General features: G+C 44.0%; 1 protein-coding gene across 1 annotated transcript in view; it reads left to right on the top strand.

The window, feature by feature from the left end:
- The window catches only part of LOC126470790 (monocarboxylate transporter 2-like), a 401,847-nt gene that overhangs the window by 247,869 nt on the left and 136,072 nt on the right, over nt 1-17,906 (top strand). The window contains exon 3 of the mRNA XM_050098800.1: nt 11,244-11,429. Within this exon, the coding sequence (XP_049954757.1) occupies nt 11,244-11,429 (186 nt within the window). The remainder of the gene's footprint in view (nt 1-11,243; nt 11,430-17,906) is intronic.

Here is a 17,906-nt window from a genome sequence, read left to right as displayed (position 1 = left end):
AGGTCATTGGCGCAGTTGATGGATGACCAGCAGCTGAAAGTTGTACCGCAAAGATTGCTGTAGACAATGTCCCTAAACGGATCGAGATCCATATTAGGACTGGAAACATAAAAGTGACTTAAACATCGAAATCGGCTACAACAGGAAAAGTTATTTGTGATTTAACTGAATAAAAATAGTTTTATAATAATTAACAATCGCTGAAGCCCCACCATCAAATGACTAATCTAAACATATGGTAACGTTCAGGTTCCAATTGATAACATCACATGCATACATGCATTCATATATACGTCTGGTGATACCACTTCATACGACTGTTGCCGGCCGCGGTGGCCGCGCGGTTATGGCGCTGCAGTCCGGAACCGCGGGACTGCTACGGTCGCAGGTTCGAATCCTGCCTCGGGCATGGGTGTGTGTGATGTCCTTAGGTTAGTTAGGTTTAAGTAGTTCTAAGTTCTAGGGGACTGATGACCTAAGATGTTAAGTTCCATAGTGCTCAGAGCCATTTGAACCATATACGACTGTTCTGTGACTTTTATTTTATCTCTGTAATTTCTCGACAACTCAACAACTGCTGTGAGTACTGTTTCTAGATTTTGGAATTCCGCCGTAATAGTTCACATCTGTCCATAATGGCAGAAGTATCGTTCTGGAAATATTGTCCCATGTGACTTCTGGTTTTAATGGATTATATGCAAGGTAAAACGGTTTTGTTTGTATTTTATTTATAGTTTTTGCTGAGTACCAAAAAAAGAGAGAGTGATATTTGATGCATAGTGTGGAAAAAGAAACAACAGAAGAAGAGACCTTTTATTTATAGGTGCAGGAATGCAACTACGTACGGCTACGCTAGCAGGCAATAAGGATATGGAAGCGAGCAGCCTGTCTCATTACTGAGCGCAGATTGGGCTGTTTTTGTGCGACTCCATTAGCATGGCAACCATAATAAGCAGGCACAGCTATCCGTATGCTTGATGACTATCCCATCACATTTAAGGAACCTACTTTACGCTGGGTATCACGTCTTGGTGCTTTTAACGGATTGCTGCAGTTTGTTTGTGCATGGGTTCCACAATGCTGATTTGAGATACAAACGAATTTGACAGTATCTTCACTTTTTATTCGAATCAATTGTGCTGCATCTTGTTACTCTTACGTATGATTTCTAGTCTTTCTAAATTTCTTGTGTTTCATGTTATACATAAAACTGTTTTAAGCACTGGCCATAGTGGTCTTATAAAATATAATGAACCTACATCCCCTATATTCTCACCAAACTTAAATAAAATTCTTCTCCTCATAATAATGTTTCACTGTTTGCGATGGTGACACAGTTCACACACTCACATTGTGAGTTAGTAACAAGTGTGATGATAAAATGACGTCAAATACTTCTCCTATAAAATATCTCATACGCTTATGTACATGTGTGCCACAGGTAAATACCTTAATGTACGCCGGCCGGTGTGGCCGAGCGGTTCTAGGCGCTTCAGTCTGGAACCGCGCGACCGCTACGGTCGCAGGTTCGAATCCTGCTTCGGGCATGGATGTGTGTGATGTCCTTAGGCTAGTTAGGTTTAAGTAGTTCTAAGTTCTAGGGGACTGATGACCTCAGATGTTAAGTCCCATAGTGCTCAGAGCCATTTGAACCATTTTCAACCTTAATGTACAAAGTGAAAATAACACTAATTCATAAAGAATAATCACAAAATGATAAATAGACACATATTTCATACAGACCATCTATGAGTAGTCATTTCACTGAGGAAGCGTGACTCGTGGCTGAGAGCCAATGCGGAGACGTATATCAGAAAGACCAATTAGACACAATAAGAAGGGTAGTGTTCATTGCAGTTGACAAAAATATTATCTCTGTCGAGATGGAATTTAAGTGTGACAGTGAAGTTATCCGGTCGCAATTAGCTGGTTTATGTGAAGTCAAGTTCGTTATTGGATGTATTTATTGGCCCAGGGATCTATTGTGACAGTTTTAGAGCCATTCCAAGAAAGCCTATGGTCAGCAGCAAGGAAATACCCAGATCACGCAATATTAGTTGGAGGTGACTTTAAAGTACCGACTATAGGCTGGGACAGCGATGGATTCATTGCACAGACAGTCTTCCGAAGTACTTTTGAACACGTTTTCCAAAATGTCTCTTGAGTAGGTAGTTAGACAGCCCAGACACAGTGAAAAATTTTACGCTTTGGAGCTACAAACAGGCCTGACTTTATCGACAGTGTCAGTATAGAAACGGGGATTAGTGATCATGATGTCATCACAGCGACTACGGTTACTAAACGTAATACATCAGTCAAGGAAGCTAGGAGACTATTTCTGCTGGAAAGAGCAGATAAGCAGATGTTATCATCCGTCTTAGTCCAGTTGCAGTATGATGGACGTAGAGGAATTATGGACAAAGTTTAAACGGATTATAAATCATGCTCCGCAGAAGCATGTGCAGAGTAAGTGGATTAAAGATGGAAAAGACCCACCTCGATTTAACAACGTATTCGGAAAATGCTGAGGAAGTAAAGGCTGTTTCACTGCCGGTTCAGAAGAGAACACGCAAATGACGACAGAGATTCCTGTGTCTGTAGGAAGATCGTTGCTTGAAGCATAGGACAAATACCACTGTCATCCCTTAGCAAAAGATCTTGCCGAGAACTCGAGAAAATTCTGGTCCTATGTAAAATCGATGAGCAAGACAGATGCCACACTGTGATTTCATTGGAAATGTAGTGCATCAACACAGGAAGTAGCAAAAAGAACCTTCGGTCAACCAATTCTTGAATATTGCTCGTCTCTATGGGAACCGTACAAGATGGCTTACGAAATAGGTAAGATCCAAAGAAGAGCAGCACGTTTCGTTACAGGATCATTTGGAAAGAGCCAAAATGTCATGAAGATGCTCAACCATCTCCAAGACGGGCATTCCGCATCTCGGTGTGATTTGCTGTTAAAGTTCAGAGAGCGTACGTTCCTAGAAGAGTCAGCCAATATATTGCTTCCTCCTACGTATTTCTCGCGAGAAGACCACGAAGATTAAAATGAGAGATTCGAGCCCACACAGATGCTTACCAGCAGTTGTCCTTTCTGCTAACTATTTGTGAGGAAAACAAGAAAACGGGGAAGTGACAGTGGTACACAAAGTACCCTCCGCCACATGCCATGCAGTGGTTTGCGGAGCGTACATGTGGATGTAGACAGAATGAACAAGCGACAAAACCGTCAGCATGGAGGCAACTCGGTAGGTAATAAGGCCTACGCGCCTTGTAAGTGATACGGATGGTGGCAGTTGTCTTGGAGAACGTTCCACACGATCCTCTGACTTACCTCATGCTGGCGAATCACCTGCCTGATGATGATGCTGGGGCCACTGTCAAGCACCTTTCTTCAAGTGGATGTACCTCCCTTGGAACGAATTTCCGGCCGTATGTCAAATGGCTCTGAGCACTATGGGACTTAACTGCTGTGGTCATCAGTACCCTAGAACTTAGAACTACTTAAACCTAACTAACCTAAGGACATAGCACACATCCATGCCCGAGGCAGGATTCGAACCTGCGACCGTAGCCGTCGCGCGGTTCCAGACTGTAGCGCCTAGAACCGCTCGGCCACTCCGGCCGGCACCGTATGTCCGTACGACCTCTTTTGCGTCTTATTCTCTCCGGGATACTTTCCTTAAGTGTGTCCCCGTTTGTCAAATTAACCCTGTATCATAGACTCCATCGATCTAAGGAAAAGTTCGGCGCAGGCCCCAAATCCAAGAAGTGATGTAAGTAACATCGTCTGTGCTGTTGTTCCACCAGCATTCTTGCATTATGGCCAAAGAGCTCGTAATGAGACTGGCAGAAGATAAAATTACCTCTGCACAATACATAATTTTCACGGTATGCTGCAAGTAGGAGCAGACATTGAAAAGTTTGTTCCTATGTTGCTACTTTTTATGTGAGACTGAAATATAACCATACTTTTGTGGCGCTCTGAACTGTGGAAGTTGTTGTTTTGAGAGGGAGAAGAATCAAGGAACAAGTTGTTCAGTGCTTGTGGTTTCCTAGAAACTCTATCTGTGATCAGCTCTTAATGAAGCATTAGGTATCTTAACTTCTACTCAAGCAGTGTTAACATTCTGGCGTCGCTCCAAAATGAAATACGTTTACTGTTTTTTTAACTCGAATGGCCAGTTCTTCAGGTTAGTCTATTACAGAGAAAATGTAGCGTACGTACATCGACCCAGAGGTTTTGCTGTTCTTCTCATTTGTAAGTTTCATCTACTTTTATGCGCCGCAGGCCATCAAACGGCATCTGGTGAAGTCCACATTCTTACATATATGAATTATACGATTAACTGTCTTGTCTACGGAGATATGGGACTAACTGTGCTTTTTTTATAATCATCGAACTATGTACCACTTTTTATGGCCCTGGAGATCTCTCAAAAATAGAAAATGTAATCGTCGTTGCATAAATCGAAAGTGCGCTGCGGAGACCAGCCTAGATTCACATAGAGTACCTCCTGTCTATCATTGCTACAACTTTCACTGGAAACATTAACACGGATGACATCGTCGAAAGTTTCGTGTAAAGAATATCTGATTGCCATTAAATGCAGTACACATCGCTATGTTTTAGAAGGAATGGTTGTAGATCTTCGGTAAAAAACAATTCGAATATTCTACATCTACATACATACTCCGCAATCCACCATACGGTGCGTGGCGGAGGGTACCTCGTACCACAACTAGCATCATCTCTCCCTGTTCCACTCCCAAACAGAACGAGGGAAAAATGATTGCCTATATGCCTCTGTACGAGCCCTAATCTCTCTCATCTTATCTTTGTGGTCTTTCCGCGAAATGTAAGTTGGCGGCAGTAAAATTGTATTGCAGTCAGCCTCAAATGCTGGTTCTCTAAATTTCCTCAGTAGCGATTCACGAAAGGAACGCCTCCTTTCCTCTAGAAACTCCCACCCGAGTTCGTGAAACATTTCCGTAACACTCGCGTGATGATCAAACCTACCAGTAACAAATCTAGCAGCCCGCCTCTGAATTGCTTCTATGTCCTCCCTCAATCCGACCTGATAGGGATCCCAAACGCTCGAGCAGTACTCAAGAATAGGTCGTATTAGTGTTTTATAAGCGATCTCCTTTACAGATGAACCACATCTTCCCAAAATTCTACCAATGAACCGAAGACGACTATCCGCCTTCCCCAGAACTGCCATTACATGCTTGTCCCACTTCATATCGCTCTGCAAAGTTACGCCCAAATATTTAATCGACGTGACTCTCTCAAGCGCTACATTACTAATGGAGTATTCAAACATTACGGGATTCTTTTTCCTATTCATCTGCATTAATTTACATTTATATATATTTAGAGTTAGCTGCCTTTCTTTACAACAATCACAAATCCTGTCCAAGTCATCTTGTATCCTCCTACAGTCACTCAGCGACGACACCTTCCCGTAGACCACAGCATCATCAGCAAACAGCAGCACATTGCTATCCAGCCTATCCAAAAGATCATTTATGTAGATAGAAAACAACAGCGGACCTACCACACTTCCCTGGGGCACTCCAGATGATACCCTCACCTCCGATGAACACTCACTATCGAGGACAACGTACTGGGTTGTATTACTTAAGAAGTCTTCGAGCCACCCACATACTTGGGAACCAATCCCATATGCTCGTACCTTAGTTAGGAGTCTGCAGTGGGGCACCGAGTCAAACGCTTTCCGGAAGTCAAGGAATATGGCATCCGTCTGATACGCTGTATTAATCATACAACAAAATATTTACCCTCTAGCGTGTAATCAGTTTTCAAAAACTTAGGTTGAATGTCTTTGAAAGTATTTATGAAATGTTAGGAACCCACATGTTTCTCGGTAGGATTCAGGAAAAGTCGTGTGGAGTGTCCGCGCGGTTTGAGGCGCCATGTCGCAGATTGCGCGGCTCCTCCCGCCGGAGATTCTAGTTCTCCCTCGGGCATGTGTGTGTGTGTGTGTGTGTGTGTGTGTGTGTGTGTGTGTGTGTGTTGTTCTTAGCATAAGTTATTTTAAGTAGTGTGTAAGTCTAGGGACCGATGACTTCAGCAGTTTGGTCCCTTAGGAATTCACACACATTTAAACATTTGATCCAGAAAAACATTATCTCAGCAACTCAGTATTTCACTACCAGAGAAATGAAAATCATCGCAGAAAGGAGATAAGGATTTAAAACATTCTAAAAAAATGTAAGGTTCAGCGAACGGAGTTAATAAAAAGTTGCGAGAGTTTGAAAACAGACGATATCAATGACCAAAGACGCTTCTGATGCGGTTTCCTGGAACTCTATAAAAGTGCTTGCGGACTCTACAGTAGGGGCCAAGAGAAAGGAAGATACTTAGATATTTCTCTGTAAAAATGCACCCTGACGCTAAGGCAACCGGGATAATAGCTACGGTAATGCATACCACTACGTGAACCGCAACATATAAAGGCAGAAATTTTTAAGGAATAATGTTCCCTGTGGGTTCTTTCTTAATGGAAGCTTCAGACGCGCTGAGTGTACGACTCCTCTGATCTGTGTGGGAGAAGGTGATCGAGATGCGGGACGATTGTATTGAGGGCATGTAATATGGTGAACGTCTGTCAGTGAAGTCTGGTATGAATCATACCAGTGTTGCCACCGCTTTTTATCCAACCCATGTATATCTAATATCTGATTTTTCACTTTTCTTGTTACTTTTCTCTGCCAGAAGCTGGTCAAAAACTATTGCGAAATATATATGAAGGCTAAACGTTATATCACATTCCATTTCAACACATGAAATAAATGTTGCTATAACTTCACGAAAGGTAGTCATAAAGTTTTAGTTGTTATCTAGAAAAAATAGTTACGTAATTAATTTATTGTTTGTATGCTGACACCTGTCTACAGCCCTACTATTCTCTGAAATGCCCGCGTCATAATACCACAGAAAACCTTGAGCGCAACCAAAGCGTAATGGTGCAGTGGATCTCAAATTTATCAATGGGTCGCGCCATTTTGTTCTAGCTCCTCTAGCGGAGTTCCTAGGTAATGTGGTGCAGTGACTTCATTGTGATTCAACACTGCAGATATGTACCTGCAAACAAACAAACTTTAATAACGTAAAACTACTCGCTCCCACGAACGGCGGCGCCACACATGCACAGCAGGTAGCGAGCATACAGCAACAGGCCGGAGACATATCTTCCACGTCATGTTACGTAAATCTGTTGTCTCCTTAACGGGGTAAAACTGCCCACACAACGACAAAAAACCGGTGTGGTATTCAGCGCTGCCTGTCCTCATGATGACGGCCATTTCGTCGACTACAATATTAATACACCTCAGAGTGAGAGTACATGGGTCGGCTTATCCTAAGTTTTTATCGTGACATTTCACGAGGACACGCTGAACTATGTGATAGCATAAGCATAACTGCGATGCGTTTTCCTTAGTCACCACTGCACTTTTTCTCTGTGACATCACCGCGTATTTCCGATGACGGCCACAGGAGTCCAAGTGCAATAACATCGTGATCGAGTAGCATACCGCAAGCTCGGACTATGTTTGCTCTCTGACTTCCGCTGGACTCCTCATATTAGGACGACGATCATGGACTTTATACGCGGCCTTGCGATACTTCGCAGTGTTCATTTCTTGAGTAACAGCGCTCAGCCAAAGGTTGTGTTGTGCACTGAGCTCTCAACCTGTATCAAAATTACAACTATTCTTTTTATTTATTATTATTTCATTCTCCTCGTCTCATGTGGTGAGAGGGTGGATTGCCAGGGGTAAAATACAGCTGCCTTCAGCGTAGAGTATTTACATAAAATAAATGATATTATAAATATTATACAGGGTGCCGATTTTAATCCATAATGGGGAATAAAATGGGTATACAGATGAGATACAGCAAAATGTTTTAGATAAAAGTTGCATGTGGGAAAGTGGGTCATGCATTGCTACTAACGCTCATTACCTTGAACGCGATTTTCAAGATGATTCAGAGGTTAAAGGAAACGATCGCTAATTTTACGTATAAAATGAGATACTATTCAACGTCATGGCAAGGTTTAGTTAAAGTCTAATAAGGAAGTATGTTTTTAGTTCTAGTAGTGATTAACTCGGAATAGAGGAGGGATACAGCAAAATACAGTGTTAGATACAGATTGGAACGGGCGTAAGAGGTCACGTATCACCACCAGTAACCAAAATTTTAAAGATAATTATTGAAGGTAATTGATGGTTGGTCAACGGCCTTGCCGCAGTGGTAACACCGGTTCCCGTCAGATCACCGAAATTAAGCAGTGCCGGACTGGGCTAGCACTTGGATTGGTGACCATCTTGTCTTGGCAAGTAAGGTGCGCTCAGCCCTTGTGAAGCAAACTGAGGAGCTACTTGATTGAGAAGTAGCGGCTCCGGTCTCGTAAAGTGACATACGGCCGGAACAGCGGTGTGCTGACCACATACCCCTCCATATCTGCATCCAGTGACGCCTGTCTCTTGAGGATGATACGGCGGCCGGTCGGTACCATTGGGCCTTCCCAGGCCTGTTCGCACGGCGCTAGTTAGTTAACTGAAGGTTGAGTTTTGTTTCATGGAAACCCCTATTTATGATGTCGGATCTGGAAAGAGCAAACAGAGATCTGAACTTAACGTTTTTATTGGCAAAGGCATTTGCAAGACAGAAAAGAAAAACAGAAATAAAAGGTGGATCAGTGATTTACAAGTCGTTGAATGAGTCCCCTCGCCTCTCATTCCTCCCGATACCCCCCCCCCCTCCCAATTTGTATCTAGTATCTATCATTATATTTTGCTGTATCCCTCCTCTATTCTAAGTTAATCTCTACTAGAACTAAATACACATTTGTTTACTTGACCTTCGTTGAGCCAGCCATAACCTTGAATAATGAGCCATTTGATACATGGAATTCGACGCTTTTTTCACACCTTGATTCAAATGCTAGGGTTCAGATTTTTTAAAAAATCAGGTTTAACCTCCACATCACCTTGAAAAATACGTTCATAATCACAGCCATAAGTAGCAATCTGTGACCCTCTGTGTCACCTACAAATTTCATCTAGAACATTTTTCTGTATCTCATCTCCATCCCAAGTTATTCCCCATAAAAGATTTAAATGATACACCTGTATATACATGATAAATTTAAAAAAGGTTTTAAAATATAATGTAGGAGATGATTACAATATACAGTATGGCTTTCTCCTTTTAAAGTTTAAAAAAGAAAAAAAAGTCTGACAGGTAAGGAAAAAATGACAAAAATGGACATTTAAAAACTTCAGAAAGTAGAGCAACGTTCATTAAAAGGAAACACTGCACTTTCTCTAAAAAGCTAAAGGGCCTGCGCTGGGTAAAGTAGTTTTCGGGACATTAAATGTTAGGATGGTTGTGGTAATGATGTAAAATGCCTGGGCATTTATAAGTTGGGCAAAAGTCGAAGATCAATGCCTGCGCAAATGCCTAAAATTCATAAATGCCCGGGCATTTGTGCATTTTAAAGATTAATTGATCAGCTGCATTTATAAAAAGAATTAAACTGGTATTTTGGATTGGAAAAGGTATTTTGCAACACTGCTTCTGTAGTGGCTGGTTAATCAAGTAGAAAAAGCTGCTTGAGAGACAGGGAAGAGTTATTATGGGAAATGAATTGGACTGTAAACGTAACTATACATGTTTAATGAGGTCAATTCTTGTGGTAGTACATAATAAAAAAAGAAAACAAAACTCAAATTTTAAAATATGTCTTCAAATAACGTATAGTTTATATTAAGTAGGTGGCCTGTAAGTAGTATTTTTACTTAAACTATACTGCTGCAAAAATATTCGAGTAAAAATAGTTTATCCATAATGATTTTAATTACGGATGAGTGATGTGCTGATTCCGATTCCACGAATGGAAGAATCGCCGATTCTCTACGAATTGGCTTGTATCGAAATCGAACGAATCCAGCGTATTCTGTATCGATTCTTTGTTATTAAATCCTTTTTATGTAAGCGTTCTCATTTTCTTTTCACAGCAGTGCAGTATGCGAAAATAAACAAAGAATGGAACAGAATAGAAAAGTATAGTACATCTCAAATGTCACTACATTTCAAAATAAAGCATTTTTTTCTACTGAGAACAGTTTATCATTTAAGAATACATTTATTATCAAGAAACACATGCCAGCTGTTTAATACATTCAGTAATAATTTTGATATCAATGATCATTCGTCAGTAACATTCAGAGATTTGACACGGACTGTAAAGTGTGTTACATTACAAAGCGATGACCGCTAACCGCTTCATTCTTCTTTCCTTTCGTTCATAGTAAGAAAGGCAAAATGCCATACGTATGTTTAAATGTAAGCATCTACTTAACTTCTAATATCGGGAGCATCGTCCCATCCCTTACTTTAATTGGTAAATAATACACTTTAGGCGTAAAAACTTTAAAAAGAACTTTTTTTGTAAATGCCCATATTTTATAAATCTCCCGTCCACTGGGCATTTGCCCGGCCCACATCACTAGTTGTGGGTGTAAATTTAGAAGTAGCTCGTGGTCTCTATGGAGGGAGAATAGGTGGTAAGGTGGATATTGGGAAAGACGGAAAAGAAGGATGCGTTTGGTGGGTGGGCAGGCCGTGGTATCAAGAGAGAAAGGGATGCACTGAAGTGGAGAGATAGGAGAGAGGGGGAATCTCTGATGTGGGTGGAAATAGGTGGGGATGGCTGTAACTGGTATAGGACTTACAACTAGTGATTTCGTTGAAATAAAAGGAACGAAACCACAATTCAAACGTGAAGTAATAATTTAAACTTTATTACTGTCATCGATATGTGTGACTAAGAAATTTTGTAAACATTTCAAAAGCTTATCTTCTGGTAAACCTTCCGGGATGTAAGGTCGTGGTCCATGAAACTCTTCAGCTCCTAACGTTTCGTCCAGAGCTGCGCTGGACATCTTCAGAGGGGTGTTTCTCCTCCGGTGAGTCTTGCCGACCGGAGGAGAAACACCCCTCTGAAGATGTCCAGCGCAGCTCTGGACGAAACGTTAGGAGCTGAAGAGTTTCATGGACCACGACCTTACATCCCGGAAGGTTTACCAGAAGATATGTCATCCGGTCGTGAAAGCTTTCGTACTATTTCAAAAGCTGTCTTAGTGCGAAGACACAGCGAAGTGCTGACACGGCCAACAGGCTGAAGCTTTGGCTGGTGTTGCAGGGTGGCTGGGCGCGCTGTCGACGGGCGTGGCGCTGCTGATGTCGCCGGTGACGGTGGCGCTGTGCCGGCGCAAGTCGACGCGCCTCACCGCCGTGCTGGGCGGGCTCGTCACCGCGCTCGGCTGCCTCTTCACCTCCTTCGCCTCGCAGTTCCACCAGCTCTTCCTCAGCTACGGAACTGTCATAGGTAACAGAGCCACATTATCCACCCACCTCAAAATCGAACATCGCCAACTCGAGGAAAAAGCGCACATGAGCCATATCAACCCCAGAAATAGATCCTGCCCAAAAATTTGGGCTATAATTCTCAAAGTACACAGCTATGATCCTCTGAATGCACCGCTTTTGAGCATTCCATGCTTCGACTTGTTCTGCCCCGACTTCGGACACCTAATGCCAGAGTGTGAAATACTGTACAGTGGAGGGAGTGATGATGTCCGCCCCCGGTAGCTGAATGGTCAGCATGACAGATTGTCAGTCCTCTGGGCCCGGGTTCGATTCCCGGCTGGGTCGGGGAATTTTCTCCGCCCAGATACTGGGTCTTGTGCTGTCCTCATCATGATCATTATCATCCTCATCGACTGCAGGTCGCCGAAGGCGCGTCAAATTGAAAGACCGGCACCCGGCGAACGGCCTGCCCAACGGGTGGCCCTAGCCATACGATTAAATTAAAAAAAGTGATGATGATAATGATGATGTTTGGTTTGTTGGGCGCTCAACTGTGCGATCATCAGCGTCCGTACAAAGTCCACATTTTTACACAGTCAATCTTTCTCACAGTTCAATCTAGCCACTGTCATGAATGTTGATGATCATGATGAAATGATCAGGACAACACAAACACTCAGTCCCCGGGCAAAGAAAATCTCCAACATAGACGGGAATCGAACCCAAGACCCCATGATTCAGAGGCAGCAACGCTTCCCACATTCTTTAATCTCATTTTGTTCTACATTGTTCGTCGAATTTGTTCGGGGCGGACGTCCGATGACACCCGTTTAGGTTCTTCATTGATCCGTTGTATCAGTTTTTGTTACAGAGGGTAGCGAACCCTCTGACCGAACACGCTGGGCTACCGTGCCGGCATCCACTACACCACGAGCTGCGGAATTTGAGGGAGAGGTTCGTGTTCATAATGTCGAAGAACAAACGAGCGATAGTGTTTTTTTCAATATATCGAACTGTGCGGTTTCTCGCCTCTTTCCTTAGAACAGTTTTAAGTTGTTATTCACAGATACAGAGTAAATTAATTAAATGAATGAATATGGCCTTGAAGACGTAGCGTAGCGACATTTTTTAAATTGAATGTCATTAACTCCACCATAATTCTTCAGTTGATTACGTTTATTCATTCTGATTTTCAGGGCTATATATATACTGACGGTAAAAAAAAAATCGTGCCGGCCGGAGAGGCCGTGACGTTCTAAGCGCTACAGTCTGGAGCCGAGCGACCGCTACGGTCGCCGGTTCGAATTCTGCCTCGGGCATGGATGTGTGTGATGTCCTTAGGTTAGTTCGGTTTAATTAGTTGAAAGTTCTAGGCGACTGATGACCTCAGCAGTTAAGTCGCATAGTGCTCAGAGCCATTTGAACCATTTTTTAAAAAATCGTAACACTGAGGAGTTGTGCGACATAAACGAAAGTTCGTAAGCGTGTTTCTACGTTTGAAACGTGGTGTCTGTTCAACCTCGTGCCAATCGCATGAGAGTCGCGCTAGTAGCACCGCTATGAGATGTAAATGAGGTTTGCTTTAAATACACTCTGTAACGGTCGTGAGCGTTAGTTGACTTTTAGATTGGATGTGATGAGTTGATGCTAGTCAAGAATGCCTTTAAGGTGACAAAGACGCCGTTATCAACACCTTACTGAGTTTGAACGAAATAATAGGGCGACGAGAAGTTGGATGATCCTTCTGCGATAATGCAGAAAGGCTTGGCAGGAATGTAGCCACTGTACATGAGTGTTGGCAGCAGTGGTCGCGAGAATGGACGGTCACAAGAAGACTCGGCTCCGGACGGTCACGTGTCACGGCCCAGAGGGAAGATCATCATGTTCGGCGTATGCCTCTGTCGCATTGTACTGCCGCTGCAGCAGCAATTTGAGCAGCAGTTGGCACCACAGTGACACAATGAAAGGTTGCAAATCGGTTACTTCAAGGACAGCTCCGAGCCAGACACCTGTAGCGTGCATTCCACTTACCAAAATCACAGCTATTTGCGACTTCGGTGGAGTCAAACCAGAGATCATTGGAGGGTTAGTTTGAGGTCTTTTGTGGTTTCAGATGAAAGCTGGTCCTCTCTCGGTGCAGGTGATGGGTCGTATGTTGGTTAAAAGGAGGCCAGTTGAGGGCCTGCAACCAACCTGCCTGCGTATTACACACACTAGACACACGCATAGAGTTAGGTTGGGGGGTGCAATTCTTATGACAGTAGGAGCACTCTCGTGGTTACAACCAAAGCATCCTGACTGCAAGTTTATACGTCTGTCTGGTGATCCGACCTATTGTGCTGCCTTTCATGAACAGCATTCCAGGGAGTGTTTTCCAACAGAATAGCGCTCGCCCACATACGGCCGTTGTTACCCAATATGCTGTACAGAGCGGCTGCTGTCGCCTCGGACTGTTCGAGCACTAGCTCTGTCTCCAATCGAGCACATATGGGACACCGTCCGACGACAACTCCGGAGTCATCCATAACCAATATTAATCGTCCCTGTATCGACCGAACAAGCGTAACAGACATGGAACTCTATCCCACAAACTGAAGTCCGGCACCTCTGCAACACAATGCATGCAGGTTTGTAGGCTTGAATTCAAAATTCTTGTGGTTACACGAGTTATTAATGTACCAGCATTTCATGTTAGCAATGGCTTATCTCGCGCTTAATTAATCTGTAATCTTTGAATGTTAATGACTTAAATACGTTACCTAGACAAACGAATTCCCGAAATTCCATTACTCTCCATTAATTATATTTTGATGTTGCTTTTCTCCCGTCAGTATGTAGAGCCTCGATTAACCGAACCCGGGTCAATCGAAACGCGGGCTATCCGAAAGACCTGCAAGAATAGTAGAACCCAACTAAATATTGTACTACACGGAAACAATTCGAGAAGAGAGTGTTCAGAACTACAACTAATGGGGAGAGATCGGCACCCAACCCTGATTGCTTCCCCAGACACCGACTCCTCATTCTAAATACAGCTACACTGCCAACAATAGCGCATTCTACTTCCGTTGCCTGTGTATTTTTTTGTGCAATGGCAACTGAGCGGAACTGTCTTGCGGATACTTTCGCTGGTACATTAGCTTCTGTAAAGGAAGTTAAAACAGGAAGGTTATTCAAAACAGTTGCAGCTAATTACGGAGTATGTACACTCCTGGAAATTGAAATAAGAACACCGTGAATTCATTGTCCCAGGAAGGGGAAACTTTATTGACACATTCCTGGGGTCAGATACATCACATGATCACACTGACAGAACCACAGGCACATAGACACAGGCAACAGAGCATGCACAATGTCGGCACTAGTACAGTGTATATCCACCTTTCGCAGCAATGCAGGCTGCTATTCTCCCATGGAGACGATCGTAGAGATGCTGGATGTAGTCCTGTGGAACGGCTTGCCATGCCATTTCCACCTGGCGCCTCAGTTGGACCAGCGTTCGTGCTGGACGTGCAGATCGCGTGAGACGACGCTTCATCCAGTCCCAAACATGCTCAATGGGGGACAGATCCGGAGATCTTGCTGGCCAGGGTAGTTGACTTACACCTTCTAGAGCACGTTGGGTGGCACGGGATACATGCGGACGTGCATTGTCCTGTTGGAACAGCAAGTTCCCTTGCCGGTCTAGGAGTGGTAGAACGATGGGTTCGATGACGGTTTGGATGTACCGTGCACTATTCAGTGTCCCCTCGACGATCACCAGTGGTGTACGGCCAGTGTAGGAGATCGGTCCCCACACCATGATGACGGGTGTTGGCCCTGTGTGCCTCGGTCGTATGCAGTCCTGATTGTGGCGCTCACCTGCACGGCGCCAAACACGCATACGACCATCATTGGCACCAAGGCAGAAGCGACTCTCATCGCTGAAGACGACACGTCTCCATTCGTCCCTCCATTCACGCCTGTCGCGACACCACTGGAGGCGGGCTGCACGATGTTGGGGCGTGAGCGGAAGACGGGCTAACGGTGTGCGGGACCGTAGCCCAGCTTCATGGAGACGGTTGCGAATGGTCCTCGCCGATACCCCAGGAGCAACAGTGTCCCTAATTTGCTGGGAAGTGGCGGTGCGGTCCCCTACGGCACTGCGTAGGATCCTACGGTCTTGGCGTGCATCCGTGCGTCGCTGCGGTCCGGTCCCAGGTCGACGGGCACGTGCACCTTCCGCCGACCACTGGCGACAACATCGATGTACTGTGGAGACCTCACGCCCCACGTGTTGAGCAATTCGGCGGTACGTCCACCCGGCCTCCCGCATGCCCACTATACGCCCTCGCTCAAAGTCCGTCAACTGCACATACGGTTCACGTCCACGCTGTCGCGGCATGCTACCAGTGTTAAAGACTGCGATGGAGCTCCGTACGCCACGGCAAACTGGCTGACACTGACGTCGGCGGTGCACAAATGCTGCGCAGCTAGCGCCATTCGACGGCCAACACCGCGGTTCCTGGTGTGTCCGCTGTGCCGTGCATGTGATCATTGCTTGTGCAGCCCTCTCGCAGTGTCCAGAGCAAGTATGGTGGGTCTGACACACCGGTGTCAATGTGTTCTTTTTTCCATTTCCAGGAGTGTATTTCTGTAATTTCGCAATTGGTGAAGTCTAGATTTCTAGAGGAAGCTGTGACAAATCTTCGCAGAGAAACACTGAAAACCTCCGACTTTGAAATAATAGGCGAAGCTCTTTATCTTTGGTTCACCAAACAACGAGAAAAACGCATGACTTTCACTAGTCCTATAATTCAAGAGAAAGCTAAAATATTATCTGAGTTGTCAGGTGACGAACGAAAAGATTCTTTCCTCAATCTCAGAGTCATTAAACGGGTTTAAAAACAGACATGTCATTCCACAATTTAACGTAGGTGTAGAAAAGTTATCTACAGACCTCGATGCAGCTGATGTTTTAAAAACAGAGTTTGAGGATTACAGCCGAGGCTGCACTAAGGACCATATTTACAATGCCTATGAAACGGGCGTTAATTGTAAGATGTTACCTACAAGATACTTAGCTTCCTTGAAAGAAACGTCTGCCTCTGGACAAAAAATAAAAAAGGGCGGGAAACAGTTCTTTTGGCATCAAACTTTTCTGGCATGCGCAGACTGCTCCCAGTAACTATCACGAAGTTGAAGAACTTCGAACTTCGACGGGTGTTCCAGAAATACACAACCAGGTTTTTATACAGCCCAAAAACTTCTTGGATGTGTTGTGGTCCTTCACTGAGTATTTAGTGATCAATTGCACCGAAAGTTGTAAAGTTTTTAATCTAAAACATGTATCCCTAAACAAGCAAACTTATTAACTGACAATACGCAGTATCGATTGTAGTATGTTTCTTTGCCGCGCGGGATTAGCCGAGCGGTCTTAGCGATGCAGCCATGGACTTTGCGGCTGGTCCCGGCGGAGGTTCGAGTCCTCCCTAGGGCATGGGTGTGTGCGTTTGTCCTTAGGATAATGAAGGGTAAGCTTAGGGAATGATGATCTTAGCACTTAAGCCCCATAAGATTTCACACACATTTGAGCATTTTTTATGTTTCTTTCCTCCGAATTTTACCTGTCCAATTCAGCCACTAAATGAAGTGTAATAGCAACATTTAAACGGCACAGCCGTGGTCTATGTTTGAGAACCATCCTGCACGATAGTGACAAGCACAACAAAAAACATGACTGAACAGCTGAGTGTAGTAAATATGAAATTTACTTGTATGCACAAGCCTGGAATAATGTGAAAGCAAAAACTATAGAAAAGTGCTGGAGAAAAGTGTGTGATGTTCTTGAAGAAGACGACTAGAAAAATTTTGAAAATTTGACAGATATGACAGAAAGAATTCGCGGATGCGAAGAGTTGCATGCGTGCAAAGTGAATGAATGGCGTCGTCGCGGACGTTTCGCAAAAAATCGCGAACCAAGAAAAATGTACTCTCTTCGTGTTAAATAATGCGTTCTCGGACAAGATTTTAAATTACGTTCTCCTGAAGCGACCACATACTTCTTCCCTTGCGTCAACATCCCGAGAACTGGAGGCCTCTGGTTGTTATTTCGCCGTACAGTACTTCACGCTAGGGCAATCAGCGGCTGTAGTGAGACGGAGCGAGTGACAAACAACCGAGGTGTGAGAAGTTTAAATGCTGTAAATTCAGAAGGTCATAAATGCGTACTGTCACAGTCATGGGCCAAATTTCTACGCTGGATCGAATATTCGAGCTGACATCTTGAAAATGCGCTTTTTCTCCTTAAAATTTTACGTTGAGTTGATAGTGTTTCCTTGTCAGATAGGTTTACGAAAGTTATTGTTATTATTACGTCATCAGTCCGAAGACTAGGCCAGCATATATTGCGCAGGTCTTTTCGTATCTGCATAACTGCGTTACCCTAAATGAGCATATTGGGCAAAAAAATTGTCGTCCCCCAGCATACATCATGCTAATATCGTGTAACACCGCC

This window comes from Schistocerca serialis, chromosome 3 (genome assembly GCF_023864345.2).
Source record: "Schistocerca serialis cubense isolate TAMUIC-IGC-003099 chromosome 3, iqSchSeri2.2, whole genome shotgun sequence".
NCBI classification, from domain to species: domain Eukaryota; kingdom Metazoa; phylum Arthropoda; class Insecta; order Orthoptera; family Acrididae; genus Schistocerca; species Schistocerca serialis.
Note: the sequence above shows the minus strand (reverse complement) of the source record. Positions and strands in the feature narration are given on the sequence as shown.